At 43.4% G+C, this 27132-nt stretch overlaps 1 protein-coding gene across 2 annotated transcripts in view; it reads left to right on the plus strand.

Annotated features, from left to right (window-relative positions):
• Window positions 1–640: 640 nt before the first annotated feature.
• Window positions 641–27132, plus strand: part of Slc44a3 (solute carrier family 44 member 3) — a 72891-nt gene continuing 46399 nt past the window's right edge. The window contains exons 1-8 of one of the 2 annotated variants that reach the window (XM_027395625.2): window positions 642–1056; window positions 1186–1328; window positions 2518–2654; window positions 3438–3531; window positions 16124–16284; window positions 17540–17629; window positions 19514–19638; window positions 20383–20569. In XM_027395625.2, the coding sequence (XP_027251426.1) occupies window positions 1195–1328; window positions 2518–2654; window positions 3438–3531; window positions 16124–16284; window positions 17540–17629; window positions 19514–19638; window positions 20383–20569 (928 nt within the window). In that variant the 5' untranslated portion in view covers window positions 642–1056; window positions 1186–1194. Of the gene's footprint in view, window positions 1329–2517; window positions 2655–3437; window positions 3532–16123; window positions 16285–17539; window positions 17630–19513; window positions 19639–20382; window positions 20570–27132 lie in introns of both variants that reach the window. The other variant, XM_035451997.1, reaches the window with a different exon arrangement.

Here is a 27132-nt window from a genome sequence, read left to right on the forward strand (position 1 = left end):
ATATGATTGGATCTGGAAACTTACCCCACGCTAGCTAAGTTCGTATTATGAGAAGAAATCTTAGCAGTGGACAGACAGGTATGTACAAATGTTGCAGCGTTGGGACTTAAGTTTCAAATATTCCACATTCACTATAAAAGTGGGTTTACAAAATAACAATACCAACGACAACAAAATAACAAAAAAAAAAAAGAAAGAAAAGAAAAGAAAAGAAAACACCTGATGATTGTAAGATGCCCTGACCAGCAGAATCCTGAGATTCCTTTTTTTTTTTTTTTCTTGGAAGTTCTTTGTTTTGTGAAGTTTAAGCAAGTAACCCAAATACTCCTTCAGACTTGTGTGTAGATACCTATCAATTGTGTATAACCTTGATCGAGTTCCCTAAAAGTAAGATGAAGGGAACATTTTGTTTGGTTGGTTCGTTTTTCCAGTGTTTCTCTGTGTAGTCCTGGCTGTCCTAGAACTCACTCTGTAGACCAGTTTGGCCTCAAACTCACAGAGATTCACCTGCCTCTGCTTCATGAGTGCTGGGGCAAGAGGCTTGCACCGCTGCTGCCACCACCTGGCTGAAAAGAGCATTTTCAGGGAAAGACAGGATGCCTGATAGCTCAGGCAGTAAGTGTTGACATTGCAGGTAAGAGGACTTGAATTCGATCCAAGGAGACAGATGAAGATAGATGCTTGAGCCTCATTGGCTAGAGCGCCTAACCTGCTCTGTGAGTTTCACTCCAGCCGAGACTGTGTCTCAGAAAACCAAAGTGGAGGCTGTCTGCATAGCAACCAAAGTTGTCCTCTGACCTCTACAAATACGCATGTGTGCACACATGTGCACCCACCCATGCAAACATACCCACCCACACACATACAAACACAGGAAAATATTAGCACAACCTTGATGCACTTAGATAACCTATCAAGTCTGGCTGAAAAATCACAAAACGACGGCCTCTCAAAGAAGACAAAGAGGAGGAGAGAGCGGAGCAGAGTCTGGGTGCTTTAGGGCGCCCTCCCTGCTCACATGCTGTGCTAGCATTCACACAGTTGGACCCGACCTGGGTGGGTAGAATTGCTGTAGCGGTTCCTCCTTTATCACCTCGTCTCACACCAGCGTCTTCAGGGATGTGAGGGGCTGTGGTTTTCTCCCTGTGGCCAGACAGTCATCACATGCCCCTGGTTTTTTGCCAGGTGTTTATCATGGGTTATTCGGTGGTGGCTGGAGCAGCGGGAAGACTCCTTTTCGGCTATGACAGCTTCGGCAATGTGTGTGGCAAGAAGAACTCCCCGGTGGAAGGGGCCCCCCTCTCGGGGCAGGACATGACTCTCAAAAAGTAAGTCTTGGGAGTTAGGTCTCCAACCTAGACAGGGGCTGATATTTCAAAGCTTTGCGTTCATTTAAGAGCCCGGCAACTTTTCCTATTTGAACAGGAGGCTGCACGTGCCAGCAAGAGAGCAAGCAGCCGTAGAACCAGCCAGTCCTGGGTTCACATTCGGCCTCCGCTCTTTCTCAGCTCTGTGACCTGGGGCAGAGTCCTTAGCCTCTCGGAGGCGTTTTCGTCTTTTTAAACTGGTGATTATGCCTGTCTTTCCAGGGTGTTTTAACGATCCCCTGAGACTCTGCATGAACTAAAGCTTAGGAGATGTTCATTGTTCCCATGACAAGGGCTCACAATCAGACAGGTAGTGTGTATGCATTCGGCATTCTGCGTGGGAGGCCGGGAACTGGTGGTTTCCTGGGTTGGGAGAGGAGGGGGAATGAGTAGCTTATCTATTGGAACGGTTTCCACAGGCTGGAAATGATTAAGGAGGCATATTATGTATGTTTTAACATAATTTAATTTTTTAATATTTTTACATTTTTTTACCAAAATAAAGTCTGTGTGTGTCATTCACCCAGGAAATCTGTCCCACCATTTCTCTTGTGCACCCTTCCTTCCACCCATCCCCAGTGGAGGGAGACTGGATTCTAGACCCCTTCGATAGGTGCTCCCAGGGGCTCTTCCCCTGTGTTCCTGGGACTTTAACAGCCGTTGCTGACAGCACATGACCCACTGATGGCAACAGCCAGCTTTGGGGCTGAATAGCTGAAGGTCACCTGGATGTCCCGGCTCTTGTGTTGCCTCAAGTCCCCGACCTCAGCTCCCTGCTTCCTGCTTGTCACTTCCCTGAGTTCCGCTGTTCTCTGAGTCATAGTTGAACACTTTAGAGCAGTTTCCATTAAGTCTCTTAGGTGTCAGTTTCTAGCACACCATGAACAGTTTCTCTTCCTCAGTGATGTCTCAGGTAACTCCTGCTGTGTCCCTCACTTCTCAGATGCAAAGCCTGAGAAAAGGAGGGTTTTGTCACGTTTGAATATGGTTCACAAGATGCCTCCAGTTGGTGTGATAAGTGTTCAGTTATTCGGGAGTGCTTGCCTTAGTCATTCCCCCTTGCGATGGTATGTGATACATTTTCAAAGCCCACGGTTAAAGCAACGCATCTCAGTGGCCTGAGACCTGCTTCTGTTTCCTCCATCTGTAGACATGTATTCTTTATGAATGCCTGCGATCTGCAAGTCAAAGATCGGTGGCTTGGTCGCACAGCCCTGTGTGTATCCAGATGTCCTGAGAAGCAGTTGGACACCCTGGAAGAGATCCAGCTCTTTGCCGATATCAATGGTAGGTATGGGGTCCCCTCTTTCTCCATACCAGCTGGTGTAGCAGCCTGTAGGGTCCCCGATAGATAGTGTAACTTACCCTGAAGCTACCTTCTCTGAAAAGGTAGAAATTAGACAACCTTGCAGGTGCCTCTTATATGGAAAGGGACCACATTTTCTCAAGAACTTGTTCAGTGGTTTGAGGCTTTCTGTACTTATTTGAACCCCAGGTGTGGCCCCGGCTCATGGCAGTAAAGGGCCACCTTAGAGACTAAAAAGGGGACAGCAGATACAAGGCCCTGAGCTTCCCATTTAAATCACCCCCACTGAGGTTTTTTGATGAAGTTGTCAGAGTCGTTGAATACTTTCACTGACAGGAGTCAGAAGTTATATTAAAACCACTTGGTCCAGACAGTTAGATTTAACATTAACTAAAAACAGAAAGAAAAAAAAAATTGAGGCAACTTAATTGTGAATTTTATCTGTCTGAAAAAATGGAGTGTGAGATTTTAAAAAATATTTTCAAAGCTGAGTTAAAAATCTCAAGCTCCTACAATAAGTCATCTTCAAATAGCCTTCAAATTTTTAAATGCCAAGCCTATGATTTATAGTGTTGAATCTTCGGGTTTGGAGAGAAAGACAGCCCACGTCCAACTCTGATGGCTCACCTGTCCTTTCTGTGGGCAGGCCACCTGCTTTCCATGTCAGGGTAATGCACACCAATTCCTTCCGGATTTGGTAGAATGGCAGTGGCTTCTTACAATACATTAAAAAATAACCTAGTGTATGTGTGTTCTGCTTTCAGGGTCTTCCCTATGTGTCTATAGTTTGAATTCCTTCAACTATACTCAGAGTCCAAATGCAGATACATTATGTCCCAGGCTCCCCGTTCCTCCGAGGTAAGAGCTTATGTAGAAAGGGCATTCGGTATTTGATGCTGTCTATTCCTCCTCTATACATTGTGAAAAATAAAGGGAGATACGGGGCGTAACTCACAATCAGGGACAGTCAAAAGGGGACTATTTAATATATGTAATAGACAATGGCTAAATAAGGAAAGAAATCAGCAAACAACGAGAGTGTGGTCTTCAAACACTAGGGCTTGCTGGAGAGGTGGCTCACCTGAAGGTACTTGCCACAAAACCTGGTGACCCGAGTTTCATGCCCAGGATCCAAATGATGTGAGGAGAGAACCCACTCCTGAAAGTCATCCCCCAACCTCTATATTTATACCATGGAGCTCATACACACACACACACACACACACACACACACACACACACACACACGTAAAATAATTCTTTAAAGACAGTGAAAACAAATATATACATTATCACCAAATGAATGATTTTATGAAGTGGCTAGTGTACATTTTTTCTTCCCAATTCTTTGTTATCATTAAGAAATCATCAACATTCACTTTGTCATTACAACCAACGTTGTTAGTTTATTGTTAGTTTTTATTGTTCAAAAGTATGCATTAAGAAATAGCCCTGGGGGTCTGGAGAGATGGCTCAGAGGGAGGACCTGGGTTCTATTCCCAGGATTCACATAGTATCTCATAGCCATCTGTAACTCCAGTCCCAGGAGATCCAACATGACCTTCTGACCTGGACTGGCACCAGGGACACATGTGGTGCACACACGTACATGCAGGCAAAACACTCATAAAATAATTGTTTAGAAAATTCAGTGTATTCAGGTTAAATGTATTAGAATTTTACATAAAGATGGACCTAAGGCTTAAAAAGCTGATCATATTTTTTAAATGAAGAAATAGGCCCAGGAGGGGAAGGTCAAACAGGCTTCATACTTGTCTCTCAGTGAACACACAGGCACAGGTCCTTCTGAATAGCCTGGGTGACCTCGTACACACCAAGGTCTTCCGACCCTGCATGCTTCCGGCAAGCAGCTTATGAGTACTAACCGAGCGGTAGTGAAGCAGTGCTGATGAGCATGGCTCACACTTGCCCTTGGAAAAGGCTAAGGCCGTGGGCAAGGTATTCTAATGTACTAGTTTGTACTGCCATTCTTTTGGAAAATATTAATAAATTTACAATGAATAAGTACTCCTAAAAAAAATCCCTGAGGAACAATAATTTAAACAAGACAAGACATTGCCTTGACCAACTCATTCAGTGTTGATGAAACTTTTGCTTGGGTCCCACAAAATAAAGTATATTCTGTCACAACCTAGCACATACATACCTTCATACACAGGTGTAGGTGAATCCATGAGAGCCCTTTTAAAGGGGCATCAAGGATTTATTAGGATACACTCATGGATATACAGGAGGTAAACAGCTGCCGCCATGGTCTTCCATTCTGCCCCGGGGGTAAATGGAACCAGCAGTTCAATCTCTGTCCATCACACAAGAGAGAGAGCAACCACCCTCCATTTCCTTTTAAGAGATCATGTCCACAGACAAAATGTACAGCCTCTATAGGGCCAGACAGCCCAAGGTCATGGGCGGATTGAATACCCACTATATTTCCCCCTTTTGTCTAAATAAGAAGGGTCTAAACCTAATACAAAACTATATACAATAAAAACAAGTACTTTCCAGGAGAAAGAAAGGATAATAACACACACAAAAATAGAACTACAAACATCAAGCAAGAAACACATTCTAAATGTCCAGGCAATAGGGAACTGGCAAGTAGCAGATTATTCCAATAGTTGTCCTATCCTGAAAAGTCTAAGTTTTGTACCTAATATACCTTAGCTAAGATAAGAGAGAATAGTAACACTGACTATCTAGTCTTCAACCCCATCAAAGACCTGTAAAGGAAAATAATATTACCCGAGTAAGCAGAAAGTGCAAGCAAGCAACTTCCAAAAGATACAAGAAATGACAGAAACAGCTGGCTGCCTGGAGAGTCACCCAAAGTCTCTCTGCAACATAGAGGCAGCCAACTCTGGCTGTAGGCTTAGAATATCTGACAGACCATTTTCAGAAGCAGGGAAACTAGAAAGACTGTCCTACCCTGTCTTGGCAAGGTTCAGCAGTCACTTTTCCTTTATCCTGTTTGTCCATTTTGGACAGCATGCTGACTGTCAGCAGTGGAGACAAGGGCAGTTCTTTGCTCAATAGGCCAGTTTTTCCCAGAGGAAAACAAGCCCCATCTGGAGTGTCTTCAGTGCCCATCATTCTCTCGGGATCTGTGCTGCCAGGAGCAGTTGTGTCTCACATCAACAGAATTTTAAATTATTAAAACATTTAAATGCCATATTCTGTAGGTCTTTGAAGTGTTTGAAGATTAGCTATCTACTCAGAGTACATGTTTGTGCATCTAGAGAACCTAACTAACATAACTATAAGTATGACAAACATGGGTGACTATTGACCTGTAATTCTTAATAACCGACATAGCTTAAAGACTAAAGCTTTACATTATAAAAGCAAACAATCTTCAAACATATGTACAGCATAAGAACAATGATCTCAAAATTGTAACAACATATAAAAATATTTTGATCACAGGTAGAAGTGTAATTGATTTGTACTAATATATAAAATACCTTAAGCAGAAGTAGAAACACACATACAGTATGACAAAAATAATCTTACATTTGCGTATAAAAATATCGTAAACAGAAATAGAAACACACACAGTATGACAAATATAATTTTGAATTTGTATCAATATACAAATTATCTTAGACAGGAATACAGAAATAATTTCACATATGTATGATCCGGGTAGAATCATTGTTGTGGGGCCCCTTCTTACAAATAGAAATATCACAAGAAGACCTCCTCTTATTACATATGAATCATGTATGGTTCCTATTCCAGTGATGTTTTTAAGACATATGTATTTGTATGGACAGCCAGTCAACAGTCTATCATGGAGAGGCAAGGGACTCAAAAGCCCCCACTCTTAGCTGAGGAGCTATTGATAGTTGACAGAGGGACAGTCAGTTTTCTTTAAGGGCATGGCTCCTGGTAGATGAACTACACGTCAGTGGGTGGTCTTACATCTAGAAATACATGGTCAGCGCAAATTGGACTCCGTGGATTAAAACACACACACACACAGTTAAGTATAGAGGTGGGGAATGGATCTGGGAGGAGTTGGGGAGGAGTACGTGTGAACATGACCACAATACATTTATGAAATCCTCAAACAATTGGTTAAGATATTGTACTAAAAATAATCAACTACTGGACGGTGGTGGCACACGCCTTTAATCCCAGCACTCAGGAGCCAGAGACTAGAGGATCTCTGAGTTCAAGGCCAGTCTGGTCTACAGATCAAGTTGCAGGACAGCCAGAGCTATACAGAGAAACTCTGTCTCAGGAGAAGAAGAAGAAGAAGAAGAAGAAGAAGAAGAAGAAGAAGAAGAAGAAGAAGAAGAAGAAGAAGAAGAAGAAGAAGAAGAAGAAGAAGAAGAAGAAGAAGGAAGAAGAAGAAGAAGAAGAAGAAGAAGAAGAAGAAGAAGAAGAAGAAGAAGAGGAGAGAAAGAAAAGAAAGAAAGAAAGAAAGAAAGAAAGAAAGAAAGAAAGAAAGAAAGAAAGAACAGCACAATTCTCTAACTGGTTATAAATAACATTTGAAAAATACCAACCTTGCAAGTTCTAAAGATGACAAGCAGGGGTCAAGCTCACGGGCAGCAGGGTGCAATCTGCCATCTTGAAGCATTCTTTCTAAAATTTGCAGAGCAGCTTATTCAATCCACTTTCCTGTAGTATCTTATCTTTTTTATATGGTTACTGTTGCTTATCTTAATGAAATGTTACTGAACAGGAAAAACAACTGGAACATTTTAGTAGGCTAAAGTAAAATTATGTAATGCTTGAACAGAAGGATATTGGTGTTTAAGAGCAGTGTGAGTGTACCTGCATAAAGAACTGAAAGAAAAATGTGTGTGTGTGTGTGTGTGTGTGTGTGTGTGTGTGTGTGCGCGCGTGTGCGTGCACCAGGGTGCATGTGTGCCTGTGCCTGGGAGCATGCAGAGGCCAGAGGACATCCTCTAGGATTATAGTGAGAAACACTATCCACATCTTAGAGACAGAGTCTTGTTCCTGGGGCTTACCAATTAGGCACTGTCTCTGCCTCTCCAGTGCTGGGATTACAAGTGTGTGCCAACACACCCAGAATTTTTTGCACAGCCCTCTTACTTACAAATCAAGCTCCTGTAGACTAAGCCATTCCCTACCCCCAGCCCTGCGAATGTAATTCGTTAAGGTTTCCATTTAAACAGATTCTGATCAACTGTTCTCTTTCTGTAACTGGGATGACAGCCCTGAGTTTGTGGGAAACTTATACAGTGCTACTGAAAAACTGCATATTTGTGGATCTCTTCCTTCTGGTCTGTTCATTTTCTAAGCTGCTAACATGTGGGGCCTCACAGAGTATCTGTGCTGCAGGTGTCATTTGATAGAGGAGAAGACTAATCAGAGAAAGGTTGAGCCCATGAAATGAGCTAATAGAAAAAGCTGGCATTCAAAAACCAAGCAGTGTCCATATTGGGTTCCATAACCCAGTATATTCAATCAAGGCAAGACTAGACAACCTGGTGCACGGCCTCCTAAGGCTCACAGCAAGCTAGGAGGGGAAAATATCCCATTATCCAATGTCCTGGGGTCACTACCTCTTCTACCTCTGAAGCCAGCCTCAACCTTTTCACCCTCAAGTGCAGACCTTGCCAATACTAACTTTGCAAGCGCAGACACAAGTATTGATTGACTAGCCTTTTTTGGACAAAGCAAAGGAGACAAAAATAGGCCTGAAGGCACCATTTCCTTTTCCTACACAAGCAAGCATTTGTTTAAGATGGAAATTATCATATTTATCGTGGGAAGGGCTGTGCCAAGCCTTAAAAGCTACAAAACCTGAGAAGTGTGGCTATAGAGCCAAAGAACATTTTCTAAATACTTCTTTTGACTACATCAATTGTTTCTTCTGCTTGTGTCAATCATGTAAGTTCTAAAACACCCTTTCAGAGCAGTGGCTGAATTTCAAGAAGACATGAGTACCTGCGCATGAGTCTGAGGAGCAGTGAAAAAGTACTACAGAAGATAACAAGCAAAATGTTTTTTTCCCCTTTGGTGCCTAGCACAGTGCTTCTTTGAGTCTCCCCCACACTCCCCCTTCCCACTCAGTTCTGGTTCTGGCCTCCTGCTTGACACTGTGTTGTTTGCTTGGGTGAAATCCCCATACAGATGTCCATACCTCTGTCTGGGCAGCCCTCCAGACTACTTCCAGCAAGTTGGAGTGGTTTTGCTAGTGTCAATGAAATGTAAAAACGTGGAAAAAAACCTCCGGCTGTGGGCTACTGCATCTCTGGCCAAGTTAATGACGGGCATTTTCAGGGGACAGCGAGGCAGCCTGTCTGCACTTGGAAAGTTAGTATTGGCAAGGTCTGTGCTTGAGGGTGAAAAGGCTGGGGCTGGCTTCAGAGGTAGAAGAGGTGGTGACTCCAAGACATGTGATATGGCTTATTTCCTCTTCCTTGCTTGGTATGAGCCTAAGGAGGTCACTCATAAGAGATCCAAACTTTACATGTTTCTCTGTGTTCCTTTTGGAGTAAGATGAGTCATTCTTGGCATTCTTTATCAATACAGGATTAGTAAATAACTCTTTCTCACGTGGGCGTGCGCACACACACACAGAGAAAGAGAAAGAAAGAGAGAGAGAGAGAGAGAGAGAGAGAGAGAGAGAGAGAGAGAGAGATGCACATGTTAGTAAAACCACGTGCATAAAATTAAGGTCTGATGAAGAGTAATGTTTAAATCAAAGCAATAAAATAGCGTTAAGTCTGTGTTTGTTCTTAGGTTTTCGAAACCTTGATGAAACTTCAGAATACATTTGCTTTTAAAACACTTCCAATTTATTGGAGTTGTGAAACCATTTAGCGTCAGAAAAGCAAAAGAAATTAGAGGTTTAGAAATCGGAAATCAGGAGATAATTGCTGGTCTGCAGAGGGTTTGATTATAGTCCTAGGAAGCCAGGGTAACTAACTGGAAAGTCCCTGTGTGCAATAAAGGAACTCATGTAGGTAGCATGGGATCAGCTAGAGTACTGAAGTCTGCATGCTTCTGGTTTAAAAAAAATACTTATTTACTACAGCAGGAGCAAAGATCTCATACAAAGACACCAAAATGCCTAGAAATCAATTTAACAAGAAATATATGAGGACCATAGGAGAAAAACATCAGTGCCAATTTACATACAATGAGAAAAACTAAAACAAACAGAAAGGTGCTCTATGTTAATCATACCATTCAACATGAAAAGACTTTATTCCTCTCTATCGGTCTGTTAATTTATCATTATAGCAATGGACAGATAAACATGGGAATTTGTTGCATGATAAAACTGGCATTGTGAATCAATAGGGAATTGTGAATTATTTGATAAATGATTATCAGGCCAACAGGGGACACAGACAATAGATTGTTTTCCTATAGAAAATGAAACCAGAACATATCAGAAGCTGACACGGATACTCTCAATTCCTGAAAATAGGGAAGGCTTCTGACTCCTACTGAAAACCACTAAGACAGGCTCTCAGAAGGCTGAGACAGGAGGATTGCCATGGATCTGACAGCAGCACAAAATAGATAAAATGTAATTTGAAAAAAATCTAAGAAATCTAGTTAATACTGTACTTAATGCTGAGCAGTTGATGCTGTGGTAATATAAGCCTTTAATCCCAGCACTCAGGAGGCAGAGGCAGGCAGATCTCTGTGAGTTTGAGGCCAGTCTGGTCTACAGAATGAGTTCCAGGACAGCCAGAGCTGTTACACAGAGAAACTCGGTCTCAAAAAAAAAAAAAAAAAAAAAAAAAAAAAAAAAAAAAAAGAAAAAGAAAGAAAGAAAGAAAGAAAGAAATGAGAAGAAACAAGCAAGTAGAAAGAGAAGGGAAGAAGAAAAACCAGGTTTATTTAAAGATGATTAACAGTGGTCTAGAACTATCCAAAGGGCCTATGAAATATTAAGCAAATTGAGCACCGAAGCCAGACACAGGCCAGTTGTCTTTCTGACATGGTGGCGCCACCTTTAATCCCAGCACTCAGTAGGCAGAGGCAGGCAGATGTCTTTATGTTTGGAGCCAGTTTGGAGCCAACCTGGTCTACAAAGTGAGTTCCACAACAGTAAGGACTACACACACAGACTCTGTCTCAAATTTAAAAAAAAAAAAATCTTTTTGGATTCCAGTAGCAAACACTGAAACAGTTTCCAAAGTCCATCTTTACCAGAATTTTTTTTAAAGAAAGAAACTCAGAAATAAACTTAACAAACAAATCCATGACCTTAGCTGAAAATTTTAAGATCTTGCTGAAATGAAAGAATCTGTGTACATGGTTGAACACACTCTGTTTATACAATTAATACCATTAGAATGTCATCTCCCTAAACCTTGTTTTACGTGTGCAGCACATCCCAATATGAGTTTTATAGAAATTGATATGTTCATTCTAAAAACATAGCAAAGATAAAACTATAGGTGCTATAGATCATGGAATCATATTGTGAAATGTCTTCCAGGACTCGTGTGTTATGCACTTGGCCTCAGGTGACAATGCTGGTTTGGGAGATTATGGAAACTTCAGGAGGCAGGACCTAGCCAGAGGAAGTGGGCCACTAGACGGGGAATCTTGCAGGGCCTCTTGCCTCTGTCCCTCTCCTGCCTCCTGTGCTCTCCCTCTCCATTACAAGGTGAAGAACCTCCTCCACCACAAACACCATGGTATTCTCAAGTACATGGGGCCAAGCAAACATGGACTGAACCCCTTGAGATCATGAGTCAGTATAAAACAGTCTTCCCTTGGGTTGTCGATATGTGTTCAATGGACCAGTGCAGACACAGCCATAGAAAATCCATGGGCAGGGCTGGGGAGAGGGCTCCGTGGGTAAAGTTCTTGCTGCATAAGCATGACGATGAGTTTGAATCTTAAGGATGCAGTAGAGCACCCACCTGTGTCCCTAGTGCTTCTCTGGGGCGATGGAGACAGAGGTAGGAGAATCCCCAGAAGCTTTTGGCCAGTTAGCCTGGTGAATATAACAGGAAGCAATCAAGAGACCATGTTTAAAACCAGGGGCAAGGCAGGGATCAAGACCTGAGGCTGCCCCCTAGCCTCTACATATCACACGCGTATACACACACAATACATTTTTTTAAAATGAATGAACAAATGGACTGAGATATGTTTCAATAAAGCTTTAGGTATGTTTAAAAGGGGGGGGGTAGAGTACTTGCTAGTGTTCATAAAGCCCTGGGTCCAAATCCCCAGCACTCTATGAATGGAGGACAGTGGTGTGTGACAGTTGTAATTCAGTAGAAGAATCGGGAACTCAAAATCACCCTTGGCTACATAATGAGTTTGACAACAGCCTCTCAAAATAAACAAACAAGCAAAATGAACAATCAGGTCTGTGGGAGACTAAGGGAACTTACTGCAGCTATAAAAATGTTCCATGTCCTAATCAGGCCCGGTGGTTCCTGCCTGTAATCCCAGCATCTGGAAAATGCAGGCAGGAAAATTCCAAGTTTAAGGACAGCATTGGTTCGATAATGAGAAAATGAGACTGGATGGCAGGTTAGTGTATGTTGGGGGCAGTGTTCCTATTGTGTCTTGAAAGGGGTAGTAGTTATGTGAATGTATGTTTTTGCCAAAATGTGGTTGCATGTTTAAGATCTGAGTGTCACATGGTAACATGCATATCTTACAACAGAAAAGAAAGAAAGAAAGAAAGAAAGGAAGGAAGGAAGGAAGGAAGGAAGAAAGAAAGAAAGAAAGAAAGAAAGAAAGAAAGAAAGAAAGAAAGAAAGGAGGAAGGAAAGAAAATCCCAGGGGCTGGAGAGATGGCTCAGAGGTTAAAGGTGTATATTGCTCTTGCAGAGGACCTGAGTTCAGTTCCCAGGGCCCACACTGAATGGCTCACAACTGACTACAACTCCAGTTCCAGGGAATCTGATATCTGGCTTCCCCAGGCACCTGTACTCACCTGCACGCACATATGCATAATTAAAAATAAAGTAATTCTAAAAAGAAAAATAGGAAATCCCTCATATTCTGATATGTGCAGCGCTGTAAGGTACATTACTAACATTATTAAAAGCAAACCATAGACCAGTGTGTAGTGCACTGCTTTTGCTTTAAAGGGGGAAATGTGGTGTGTTTTATGTGTTTTCAGATAGGTAATGCACAAATCTATACTCATGTAAATGTCATTGCATAACCATTACATCCAGAACACAGGACATAGCCAGAAAGAACTTGGATTTTCTCCCTCTGTGTCTTTAAATGTATTCAGTGAAACTAGTCCATCTCCCCACCCCTTGCTCTTGAATTAAACAAAGACAATTCCAGCGTCTTCTCTGGCCACTTTCAGGTGCTAAGTGTTCTGTATTCTCCACCCGGCTGGTCATTTGGGAGGCCCTCTTCAGTGCTGAGTGGGGCAGTATGCAGCCTCATTCTGCTGAGGCTCCCCACTGCCTTCCATGCCGCTGCCTTAGATACAGTCAGTACAGTCTAACAATATGGACCTAGCATATGCAGCATATCTGGACGTCAAAAAGCCCTCATACATCCCTTGTCCCTGGAAAATGCCACGGTGGTGGATACTTCCTAATCAAAGCCATGCCCCCTCCAATGTTACAGGTGGTTCACACTTAGCCCTTGGATTCTCTAAACCGTTTTCCATGAGATCTTCTTTGTCTGACTTCGGAGAATTAGGAGATGCGCTTCTCATCTTCTTCCCCTTGGGGTTGGAGATGAAATCTCAGGACAGTTCTCAAAACCAAAACAAACTCTAACACTGTTCTGACAATGACCACTCTTACCAACAACCGAACAGGACTGAAATTCAGTTTATGCAAATGAAAAACACAAATCAGCCAAAGAGGTAGGAGATTCCCAACTATAAACAAATGTATGACAGTAAGGCATGGTGACGCAGGCCTTTAATTCCAGAATTGGAGAGGCAGAGGCAGGCAGATCTCAGGGAATTTGAAGCCAGCCTTGTCTACATAGGAAGGTCTATGAGAGCCAGGGCTATGGAGTGAGGCCCTGTCTATAGGCAAGTAAGTAAATAAACAAATAAATAAATAAATAAACGTATGACAGCCCCCACTGATGCAGGTAGAAAGAAAAGAGCTGTCCTAAGTAACTTTGGGTTACATCTTTGTCACTAGGAAGTATAGGTTAAAAGCAAGAAGGGTTGGCCATGAAGAGCATGCTGGAATTAGTGAACTCGTTGGCTACAGGGTTCTTGATATTACTACAAGGATGCAGTGAAACCACTGGCTACTCCATGAGTAGAAAAAAAAAGTTTTACTGGGGATCAAATTGCCAAAGCTATCTCTGGGAGTGGGGGTGGGGCAGAGAGAAGAGCAAAACAGCAGAAAAGCAAAAGAATTTTATATGACAGCTGGCAATGTAGGGAGGGGAGTCTTTGATCTGGTACAGGCTGTTTGGTTTGACCAGGAATTAGATGCCCTTTCCCAAGGTAGCTAGTTAATCTTTGTGGCAGGGGTGGATTGAAGGAGGTTCCTGGTAAACCGAAACCCCCTTTAGGCCTCTGTTTACCTAATAACAGTCCTTCTAATTATCCCACCAAAGTCCTTCTGTATAGAATATTGTCACCAGCATCAACATTTGGGGGGGGGGGCACCTTGGACCAAAACTGACAAGCAATTAAGAAATATTTTTGTTTTGTTTTGCTTCATTTGTTTTTGTTTTTTTTTGTTTGTTTGTTTGTTTTTGAGACAGGGTCCTGGAATTTGCTATGTAGACAAGCCCACCCTCTAACTCACAGAGATTGCCTGTCTCTGCATCCCTTGTGCTGGGTCCTGGCTTGACTAGCAATCCTGAAGCTTTATACTAGGGTTGATGATGAGAGGATCTAAATAAGTGACACTCCAATGGCAGTAAGCAAATCCAACAAATGGCTCTTGGCTTCTAATTGCCATTTTACAAAGGATTCTTAGAGGAATAGCTGATTGGATGAGGTCTTGGATAAGGAAAATGCCAAATAATTCTGGTATCATCTTGTAGAGCCAAAATATAAAGAAATACAGGGGGGAGGGGAGGAAGAGGAGGAGAAGGTAGGCTGGTATAGTGACTGTCAGGTAAATAATATAAATACTTCTCTCTGTAGAGGCAGGGCTTGAGTTTCCTCCCCCATAACAGCGAGTGAAGCTTAGTGACTCATTTCCAAAGGTTCTTTCACACGTCCATGTTAAACTGCAGTAGGAGTTTTTGAAGCCATCTTCTTTCTTCTCTCTGTTTCCTCTTCATACATTTCACAAAGTGGCAGCTGCTTGGTTTTCAACGATCTGTTAGATCATCCAGCCCTTGTTAAACTGGGAGTTTTAGCCCCGCTGTTTGGAGTCCATGGGGTGGTGGCAGACCTTGAGATGGTATCTGTGGTTCATGAAGATTCTTTAGAATGGCGGTTCCTGGGTGTGTCCACACTTCAAAGAGGAGCCCAGAAAAGATAATCTTTCACATGGACTGAAGTGTCAGTCACACAAGCTGAGCTTCACTTTCTGAAGAAGACCAAAGAAAATCATGACTGTCATTAGTGCAGCTTCTAGTTGACCCAGTCCACCCTCCCCCAACTATTCCTTAAGGAAATTCTTGGGATGGGAAGAGGGTTCAGGGAGTGAAATACTTGCTGCTCCAGCATGCAGACCTGAGTTCAAATCTCAGTACTTACATAAAGGCTGGCCACAGAAGTGTGCATATATGATCTTGAGCTCAGAGACGAAGATTCTGCACTCACTGGCCAGACAGTCTCAAAAACAAATGTGGAGTGAAAGCAGACAGCCAAGATTGACCACAGACCTACACACACATGCACATGCATATGTGAACATACACACAACCATGTACATACAACACAAACACACACACACACACACACACACACACACAGAGAGAGAGAGAGAGAGAGAGAGAGAGAGAGGAGAGAGAGAGAGAGAGAGAGAGAGAGAGATTTTATTCTTGTGCTGGAGTTAATAGTCTAAGGACCAAAACACTGGAATCCAAATGTTCACATTTATTTAAAAAAAAAAAAAGGTGGTGTATATATACTCTATGGGATGTCATTCAGCCTCTAAAAAATCAAAAGGAAGAATAGTTTCAAGAGTCTAGCATTTTCCTTAATCATTTTCTCAATATGAATATCAACTAATCACACAGAGAGAGGAGAGACAGAGAGAGGAGGAGAGAGAGAGAGGGAGAGAGGGAGAGAGGAGGAGGGAGAAAAAGCATGCATAACTGGGTACATAATTGGGTCAGGGGCAGATACTATCACGACTACGTGGAGGTCAGGGGACAGCATCCTGATTGAACTTGAGTCATTAGGCTTTAGAAGCAGGTGCCTTTTCCTGCTGAGTCATCTCATTTAGTTATAAAGTCGTTTTTATAAATGCTGAGCTTCTAGTTCAGGGATGTTGAAAATTTGAATATAAACATTTTTAAAGATAAATAATTGATCATTTTTACCATTGATTCTACCTTTTGTTTTCAGTAAGTCCTTTCCCTTACTGAATCGGTGCATCCCTCAGACACCCGAGTGCTATTCCTTATTTGCATCAGTCTTGATAAATGATGCTGATGCTCTCCATCGGATTCTAAGTGGAATAATGGCGGGAAGAGACACCATCCTCGGCTTATGTGTCTTCACATTCGGTAACTCTCTGTTAACTTTATTTAGTAGCTGTATATGGAATGCCCAATTTCCTAGCACTCAAGCACATTGTGTAATGAAAAATCAGCATTTTAAATATAGAGCTTATTTATTTTCTTTACAGATTTGTTCGAAGGTTTAAGTGTAGACAGGGGGCAGTAAAAATAGTTGGCTCTCAGCTGGGAAGCTGTCCTACGTAGAACTGAGTCACTCTATTGGCCTGGCTTTTGTCTCTTGTTAACTGCATACAAGATAGTCAAAAAAAGTACTTCCACTTTATGCATGGGCCATGAAAAGTGCAATCATCGGGGGCACCAGACACCAGTTCTGCTGACCAGTGTGCCTTCCACTTGTCAGTCTGTGAGATCAGAAGACTGCTGGCCAGGGTCCATGGTCATGTCAGCTGCAATGTCTGGGTGCCCAGCCCTGACGGAACCCTACCTGCTAGAGCAAAGGCCTGCTCCCTTGTGTGTCTGAGGAAGCAGCTGCCCACTCTTGACCCTGTGGCTTCCATGCTGTATTTCACCTTGCTGAAGCTAAGAGCCAATTTTCTGTCTGAAGAAGCTCAGCCACATTGCTTTAGACAAATGTTGTAGGTAACTACCTCAGTGCTTTCTAATAGCAGGCCTCACACTCCAAGCTGAAAGATTTTTTGGTCAGCCATCAACATATTTCTGCCTGTTTATAAAAAGAATCCCAGCACTCAGGAGGCAGAGACAGGTAGATCTCTGTAAGTTCAAGGCCAGCCTGGTCTACAGAGCCTGGGATAGCCAAGACTACACAAAGAAACCCTATCTTGAAAAAACAAAATAAAAGAAAAGACAAAGTTAGAACTTTACATAGCCTAGCATAAAAGACAAAAGACTTAAATACTATAAAATTTTAAATAGTTGATTTGGACTTGTAAAAAAAATATGTTTTTGATTATTGTGGAATAATACATGTATTTATTTATTATTTATTCATTACTTAGTTATCTTTAACTGTTTAAACTTGAGAAGAATGCTAGCATTTTTCAGAACCTACTTACCAGAGCTGCCTATGTCACAGGCCTAGGAGGGTACCCTGGGTATAGCTTACCAATTGTATTTTGTATTTGGTAAGTTTCCCAAGATACTTGGATATTGAGTAAGCCTATCAGCCCTCACTTTTCTGGGCTGGATCATCACAGTTTTTTATATTTGCCACCCTTTCTACCCACCTGCCTCCCTGCTGCCTGCTGCCCTCGAGCATCACGTGCTGTGCTTACCTTTCCAGCCTTGTCTCTGGCCATGCTGTTTGCTTTCCGATTCATCTCCACGCTTCTGGTCCACATTATCATTTCGTTGGTTATTTTGGGATTGCTGTGTAAGTATTGCGACTCTTTTAGAGCAAATGGAACATCTTTCCAGTAAGTACAGAATTTAAAGGTTGGGGTTTTTGTTTTGTTTTGTTTTTAAACTAACTAGAGTCTTAGAAGGAGATGCAGGCCAGCCCCATCATTATACATAAGAGGAAAGCCAGGCCCAGGGAGGACAATGGGAGTTGCTTCTGCCTCCCAAAGAGTGTTAATGCCCAATCTATCCTTGATTCTGCCTATTGTGTAGCACCTGAGACAAGGCCTACCAACTGGGTGACCCTAGAGCCTGTAACACTGGGCTGAGGACAGAGCTCAGTACTAGAGTCCTGGTACTAGAGTCCAAGCATGCACACGGCCCTATATTCAATCTCCTGCACTGCAAACAAACAGCAAAACAAAAATATATTTCACCAGTACTTATATACATTGTAAGGGAGAATTCCAGCTGGCCATGTTAGAGCACACCTTTAGTCCCACAAGAATTCAAGGCCAGCCTGGTCTACATAGCAAGTTTCAAGACAGCCAGGGCTACATAGAGAGATGTTTTCTCAATCTTTCTTTCTTTCATTTTGAAGGATTTATTCTGTTCTACACTTACTCTGTGGGCCTGTAAGAACCCATGGTTGTCACACAAAGGCTCTGGCCAGTCTGAAGAGCAAGGCTGAGAAGGAGCAGAGACCAGGGGACCCTGTGTTGACCCCTCTTTTCCTCACAGTGGATTGTGACTATCCTAGGAGTTCTGAGGAAAGAGGTTAAGGCCCTATTTTCCAACGGATACAGGGCATTTTAATTTTTAATGAACAATATGACTACAATGTTTCACCCTTTGAATATTTAGTACTGCTCTCAGGCAGCCACACAGAGTCCTGGGCTCCTGTGTTAGTCACCTTCCCAGCTGTGCAACAAAACACCTGAGCAAATCACTTAAAGAGAGAAACTGTGAGCTTAGGCTCACAGTTTCAGAGGTTTCACTCCATAGTCACTGGGTTCCCTTGTTCTGAGCTTAGAGTCGTATTCTCCTGGTGGAAGCATGAGATAGCCTAAAGCTGATTATTACCTCATGGCCACTAAGATGCAAAGAGTTAGCATCCCCTATGCCTTCCAAGAACACATCTGTAATAACCCACTTCCTTCAAGTAGACCCTACCTCCTGAAGTATCTTCTGCCTCCCAATAACACCAAGGATAGATCCAGCCGGGAGTCTAGCCTTCAACACATGAACTTCTAAGAGGGGCATTTCAGTTTAAGTCGTGAAAAGCTGTGGAGAATGGCCATTGTGACTAGTGAAGGCTATATTATCCATCTCCCCATTTATGAACAGCACTGTTGTAACTCCAGTGTAAACCACAGTGATAGTTTAAGGTCATGTTTTTATCTAGATGCAGAGTATTTACAGTGTTAGTGTATCTTCACAGTGAAACTCTGATAGGATGATTTCCATGGGCTCTGTAAATGAGCCATCTTTATGGGTAAGAAGCCAACATTCAGGCCTCTATGTCCAGGAGCTGTCACCAGTAGACCTTACATGACTACTTTAGACTTTAGACTCTGATGCTCTTCCTCTCACCATTCTGTTTGGTGCCATGCCTTCCTGGTTATGCTCAGACTCACCCTGTGTCTACCAAGGGCCAATAGCAACCCTGGAATTGACAGGTTCTCTGCAGGTTAATCTGGCTTTGCCCAGATCACCCAGAGAGAAGTGATGGACTACACAGCATCTGGGGATTTAGAACCTACTGTTGGAAAAGGATCACTGGGTCCCAAGTGGCTGGACTTTGTGTGTGTGTGTGTGTGTGTGTGTGTGTGTGTGTGTGTGTGTGTGTGTGTGTATGTAGAAGAAAAGTGGGTAATCTCAGGACACATACCCAGCCTACTGTCACTTTGCTTTCTAGTTGTCTGTGGTGTCTTATGGTGGTTGTATTATGACTACACCAACGACCTCAGCACAGAATTGGACACAGAAAGGGAGAATATGAAGTGCATGCTGGCATTTGCCATTGTCACTACAGTCATGACGGTAAGACAAGCCCCCCCCCCCCAAAAAAAAAGAAAAGTTAGTTAAGTAGCCACCATCAGCTCTGAATCCAAATTACTGAATTCCAGCCAAAAACAACTTGGATATTCCAGAAGACTTAACACTCCAGAGGTCACAGGTCACACACAGAGGTCACTCCACAGGTCACCTTAGGGAGAACAGTTTCAGGAGAATGTTGAGGTCAAGGTTGTGGTGGATAAAGAGATAGGGGTTAGAAATGGAAGATTGCAGGGACAAAGACAAACCAAGAAGCTTGACCAAGGAAAAAATAGTAGAGAAGGCTGGATGATACAGGGGTGAAGGATGATGTTTTCCTTAATCTGAGAGACATAGCTATTTCTGTCCAGAGAGTGGCAACCCAGTCAAGATGGCATAGCAAGTAGCTTTGAGACACACTCCTTTTACATGGCACTCACATTCTCTTACCTATTTGTAGTCCATCTCTGGGTGTGTGTCGTGGAGGAAGGAAAATGGAGCCTTATTCTCACCTTTGAACCCTGGACCCTTTAGGAAGGGATTAGGCCTTGTTTGCTGTTGTGATTGCAGGATCTACAGGGGCCAGTACATAGTAAGGACTCAGTGCATAGGAATGTATCTATCCAGTTATAACAGCAGTAGCCGATATCTTCAAAGAGAGCTGCTTGGTGACAGCTAAACCATTTGTTTCCAGCCCCACCCAGTTCCTCCCTGCTTTGCAGGGGTTCACTCTGACCTCTTTCTCAACAGGCAGTTCTCCTCGTCTTGATTTTTACACTCAGAAAGAGGATAAAATTGACAGTTGAGCTTCTCCAAGTCACAAACAAAGCCATCAGCACCTGTCCTTTCCTGCTGTTCCAACCGCTGTGGACATTTGCCATCCTCATTTTCTTCTGGGTCCTTTGGGTGACTGTGCTGCTGAGCCTGGGAACTGCCGGTAAGTTGTCACCATTCCAGCTTGTTCCTGTGATGACCAAACCTCTTGTGCAACTAGAGGCATCTGGTGGTGACAGTGATAGAGCCAGGGGCTCTGTCATGGAGGACTGTTTTTTATTGACTTTGGAGAAGCTGTGTTTCATGAGTTAATAAACTGAGTCAGGCTTGAAAACTTAGGTGAAACTATAATATGAATCAAAGCTCACAGAAAGACTACTGTTAATTGTCTTCAGGTGTAGGGCTGGAGAAAATAGCTCAGCGGGTAAGACCTTCCCTAGCAGGCATGAAAACCCGGGTTCATCCCAGCACCTTTCAAATTGAATGAAATGGCACATGTTTATAATATTAGCATTCTAGAAGCAGGGGCAGGAAAATCAGAAGTTCAAGGTCATCCTTGGCTACCTAGCAAGTTTGAGTCTGTATCAGGTTTAAATCTTTTCCAAGGCAAGTTCCCAGCTCCAAGCAAATTGGTACAGCACAGATATGGAATAAAGACTCTGTTCCATGAGCTGATTCCAGCAAGGCCATCTTAAGTTCATAACAAGTATATACAGAAGTTCCAATTGCCTTGGTTTTTCAAGAGCAACTCTATAGTCTCCATTCTCCTGTTATGTCCCAAGGCTGCTTCTCCATCAGCGGTCTTTCTCAGAATCAGCTGGGTGGATGGATGGATGGACAGATATGGTATAGGTATAAAGGGAGATTTTTTTTGGCTGGGTTATCATGGCACACACCTTTAATCCCAGCACTTGGGAGGCAGAGGCATGCAGTTCTCCATTTGAGTCCAGCCCAGTCTACACAGGGAGTTCTAGGACAGCTAGGGCTACACAGAGAAACCCTGTCTTGAAAACAAGCATATATAAGTATATAAACAATAGATATATTTTTATCATGCTCCTTAGTAGGGCATTCATATTCTACATCAGTGTCTTTCTAAGTGTTGTCTGAAACTATGCCAAAAACGTGTATCTAGGCCTATCTGTTGTTGCCTAAACTGAGAAATTCCTACTATGAAAAGAAAATGTAGGGGCCTGGGGAGATAGTCCAGTCCATAAAGGGTTGTCTTGTAACCACAAAGAACTGAGTTTGATCACCAGAACCCAACTGGGGAGGCAGAGACAGTCAGATCAGAAGTTCACTGGCTGAGGGATAGCCTGGCCTACTGGTCAAGTTCTACTGGTCAGTTCCATGACAATGAGAGGCACTGTCTCAATATTTAATTAGATGGTGCCTGAAGAGTAACACCCGAGGTTGTCCTCTGGCTTCTACCCATGCCTGCATACACATGCTCCCGCATAAGCCTGTACATACACAGATAAACAAATACATGTACACACACATGTGACATACCCATGTCAGCTGGAAAAAGCAACGTGCTCAATGATGACCTTCATTTAGCTGAAGCCCCTGCATCCTTGTAGACTGGTACCAACCAGTGCGAGGACAAACAGCTGGTGGGTGGGCCACACTTCAAGTGAGGCCATCCTGAAAATGCTTGGATTCCACTCTTTGATTGGGTGATGGCCTAGATTCATACTCGGTGGCAAGAACAAGCAGCGAGTTACTTTATGAGACTGTTCCCAGGCAGCCGAGAGCAAGACCAGATGCCACAGCCACGAGGCTGGTGCAATTCTGTAATGTGTTATCAAGTGTATCTTCTTCCTTATTTACTCCATTCGGTGAGGCAGAAATACATGCTCTTGCACGGTGTCTATAATACAGACACAGGCCCGTGTCACAGGACAAAGTCAATGTAGTAGATTCTCCATGAAGTTGGTTCCCTTACCCCTCCTCTGGAGTTAAATGACCCTACAGAATTAAGTTGCTCACGGGCTCCTTGGAGACCCACGTGTCCAGATTTGGGGATGCTGTAGGAGCAGCCCCTTCTGCTGGAGGTCTCTGAAGTCTTTCTGAAGGCCTCCAGTGAACGTCCAGTAGTCACCCAGAGAGGAACCTTGGTCAAGCAGATAGACTATAATAGTCAGAATGAGCTCTGTCTAAAAAGGAGAGAAAACTGAAAGATGCAAATTATGAAAGATCCCAATGCCTTCTTGCTCCACAACCTCTGCTCTTTCCCGCCACTTCATAGATGAAAGGGCCACTTGAGCTCCAACCATGGTGTCTCACCTCAGGAAAATGGCAGGGAATGAAGACAAAGCCACAGGTAGCACAGAATTCTACCTATCAGCAATGGCCGGGTCCAAGGGACATGGTAACACCTATCTGCTAAGGAGGTTGGGAAATGTTTCCATTGAGCCAGCCAGGCATGGTTAAAAACTTCCAGGGCCTATTACCCAGGAGGGAGGAAAATCTCTGCTACAGTGGCGCTTGAAAGGAGCACACAAGCAAGAGCCTTCCTCTAGCTCACTAGCTCCGGGTGGCTCAGTGCTGCTGGAAGGCAGAGCAGGGGCTGTGTGCACAAAGTGGAGAAACCACCCCTGTGCTGAAAAGCCCTCGGCCAACTCCACACCAGGTAATTTCCTACATTCTCTTCCACCAGCACCATGACCCCCTTGTAACTTGTCTGCCATTCTCAAGATTTAAGCCAGAAAATTAAAGATCCAGAAAGTCATCAGTTGATAATTGTATATCGAGGACGAGCTGTGGCTCCGTCTGCAAAGCTCTCGGCACTAACCCACTTTCCATTGCCTACCTTACTTTCTGGATGAAGTGCTGGCCCCACTGTGCAAGTGGAAAGGCTGGAAATTGCCAGAAGATCAGAAATGGATAGAGCAAAAATAGACTCAGTGCAGGTCGGGAGAATACCAGGAGAGGGCCTGGTCTCATGCAAGAAGGAAAAAGCCCAGTCTTGAGAGTTGAAAGTGACATCATGGAGTTACAGCCCCAAAGCTGACTTGGGATTGAATTGCTATCGTGGCATCCTGTGACATTCTCCTCCATGGGCCCAACAACAGAGCTTTGACAGCCTCAGCCGCAACCACCCGGAGTAAAGGCAGAGAGACAGGAGGTCATTCTTTAGTTGAAGGTAGCCTGTTTTTCCACAGCCACTTCATAGGACTGTGTGTCAGAGTCTGATGGTTCTCTGCTAGTGCAAGAGCTCAGTGGGCACGGATGAGAGGAGCCTCAGGGAAGGAAAAGGAAGCAGTGTGTCTAGACCCGAATGTAGCTCTCCAGGTGAGTGATCTTCGCCTTGACAGTAGAGCAGGTACCACAAAGAGCTACCCCCTGCCCTCCCAGGTGTAGTCCAGGATCATGGACTCCCTCAGGCCACCTTTCTACACCCTCATGGGCTGCCCAAGAGCACAGAGTCCCCTTTGTTCACCAAGGCCTCTTCATCCAGATCAGTGACTTGACTCTGGGCCAAGCAGGCCAGCAACTGCATTGATTTTTGACTCTAGGAAGATGCCCTAGCTGTTTCTGTGAGAAGTGTAAGCAGGTTCCACACCTTGGGAAGGGATGCTTGCCAGAGGATGCAAGTGGACCGTGCACGGTGGCTCCTTGTGTCACTGAATGTCCTCTCAGGCAGAGGACAGGATCTCTGTGACCTAGAGTGAGGTTGTGTGTGTATGTTGTGGGGGGACACCCTCAGCAGGTAAATATCTGTGAGTTTTCTTTGGGGGAGCTAAAAGTTGAGTAAGTTAACAATTTAATGTACAGAAACATAGTGAACTTTGATGGGTCATGTTTTCTCACACAAGCTGTTTCTCTAGTGACTTCATTCATCTGTTAACTAGTTCACAAGGTGTGGCATTTTTTGAGGATCATCTCATCATCCTGGCAGCAGTAACACCTCTTAGTCCTTTGGGACCTGTCCACTGACTCTAATCCAATGAAATAAAGAGCCTGATGTGATGGTGCAAACCTGTCACACCAGTAATTGTGAGGGTAAAGCTGGAGGATCAGGAATTCAAAGTCTGGGCTACAAAGAGACACCCTGTCTTTAAAAACCAAAGTCAAAGCAAAACAAAACAAAACAGGAAAATCGTAGTTACCTTAGGGATCCAGCATGTGCCGTTGATGAGGAGAAAAGAGCCCAAATGATCTGGTTGGCGAGTGTTCACTAAAGCGGTCTAGAAGCTCAGAGTGGAAAATGATAGAAAGGCCCATTTGGAGGGGGTGCTGTACTTCCAGGTCCAGGCAGTGATTGAAAGGCAGCCATAGCCATGTACACAGTGTGCTTGGAACAGGCACTGGACTGGGCTTGGAAAGGAGGCAGCAGGCTCAGACAGGGTTTCCCGCAAAAGGACCTGGGGTCCAGGTTTCTTTAGAGTTCCTGGGAAACCAATTCTTTGTGCTTTGCTCTTGTTGTCTGTGGGAGGCTGAACCGGAGGAGAGCTTTGCCTTGCAAATGAAGGGCCATATGTTGTTGATGTTAAGAATTAGCATTGACTAAGGAATATCTCACACTAGCCTCACCCTCTGCTGTGCCTGGTGGACTTGAGAATATAGTATCAAAGACAATTACCAGGGATCTAGACGGTAACTGAAGTTATTTCACTGAGCCTGCTGATGGCCAACCTTGATTGGGAACAAAGTGAGGAAGAAAAAAGAGACTGTAGGCGGATTTTTTTCTGTCCTGCCAGCCAACTTCCAAATAACCACACAGATACTTATTATTAATTAAGAAAGCTCAGTCAATATCTTAGGCTTGTTTCTAACTAGCTCTTATAACCTAAACTAGCCCATTTCTATTAATTTACTCATAGCTTCATTACCTCATCTCCTTAGTGCCCATGCTTCTCAATGTGTCTCATGGTGTCTCCTTACAACTCTGTCCTCCTACTTCCCAGTGTCCTCTCTGCCTGAAAAGCCTACCTAGCTACTGGCCATTTAGCTTTTTATTAAACCAATCAGAGTGACACATCTTCACACAGTGTAAAGGAATATTCCATAACAAGAGACTTCAGTGGCTCTAGTCTTTCAGAAGTTTAGGTCATTTCACTGCTACAGAGGAAAGCTGTCCTCATGCATCGCTCTGTCCTTGCTCCAGTATGATCTGACCTCGAACCTTCTCCCCTTCTCAACTCTCACCATAGCTCTCCCCCACAAACTGCTTCAGAAGCTAGGCATTCTTAAAGTTTGTTTCCAGGATTCTATTTCTTGGATGATTGTCTACAAATTTCTTGGGCATATATACCTAAGTATTTCTTGTGTATTGTTTTCATATTCTTCCTTCTTTCAACAAATACTTATTGTCTGCCTATGATGTGATCATCTCTGGAGATGTATTATGTGTGCCTACTATGTGCTTTGGGCACTTGAAATGTAGCAGTAAGCAATTCAATAGTCCCATTCTTCAGGAAGAGGAATAAATATGTCATATGTGTCAAGGTGCTCAGTACTATAAAAAAGAAAATGTGTTGCCATCTTACTTAAGGTGTCTATTGCTGTGATGAAACACCATGACCAAAAGCAACTTAGGGAGGAAAGGGTTTGTTTGGCTTACACTTCCACATCACAGTCCAATGTTGAAGGAAGTCAGGGCAGGAACCCAAACATGGCAGGAACCTGGAGGCAGGAGCTGATGCAGAGGCCATGGAGGAGTGTTGCTTACTAGCTTGCTCATTCTGCTTTCGAAGAGCACCCAGGGTCACCAGACCAAGGGTGCTACCTCCCATGGTGAGGTGGACCCTCATTGATAATCAGCAATCAAGAAAATGCACCCCCAGGCAAATCTGGTGGGGGCATTTTCTCAACTGAGATTCCCCCTTTAAGATGAGTCTACCTCATGTCAAGTGGGTATAAAACTAGCCAGCATAGCTGTGATCCACAAGTATGAGAACACCAAGGAGAGGGGCATGTTTGTTCTTCTCTGTCTCTTGACTCAGTGTGCTATATCTGAATGGGTAGCTGTCTGCTGGCCATTAAAAACAATGACATTTTCCTCTTATTTTCCCTAATTGTCCTGTAGTCAGAGCAGAGGCAGAAGCCAGACTGGGGATCAGAAGGTCAAAGAATCAGTAGGACCCATAGGCCAGTTTTCTAAAAAAAAAAAACAAAACAAGAAAATATACAGAACACATTCTAGAAAACTGAGCTGGTCCCTTTTGGCTAGTCTGTCTTCCTTATGAATCTGCCATTGACAATGATCAGTATACCACTATAGTCTCACAATGCTTTAAAAGTTGCCAGTAGCATCAAGGATGCGGCTAGGTGTATGATGAATTCTACCCAGGTTATTCTAGTGTGTTTCAAAGGGATCTAGAAAATTGCCTCAAACATCTTTACTAGAATATGTTAAGAACTGGAACCATGTCTCTGCTCTTCCAGAGGACCTAGATCCAATTGCTAGCATCCAGATGGCATGGTACAACCATCTGTAATGCCAGTTCCAGAGGATATGACATCTTCTTCTGGCCATGTGTACACATGATGCACAGACATATGCAGGCAAGACAACCAAACACATAAAATTAAAATTAAAATATAGAATATGTTCTTTGAAGAAAGTCTACCAATCTCTACATCCATCCACTAATTCAACATTTACTGTGAGGTGAGCAGTGGTGATACACACCTTTAATGCCAGCACTTGGGAGGCAGCGGCAGGCAAATCTTTGAGTTCTAAGCCAGCCTTGTCTACATAGTAAGTTCCAGAACATC

The sequence above is a fragment of the Cricetulus griseus genome, assembly GCF_003668045.3.
Source record: "Cricetulus griseus strain 17A/GY chromosome 1 unlocalized genomic scaffold, alternate assembly CriGri-PICRH-1.0 chr1_0, whole genome shotgun sequence".
Classification (NCBI taxonomy): Eukaryota; Metazoa; Chordata; class Mammalia; order Rodentia; family Cricetidae; genus Cricetulus; species Cricetulus griseus.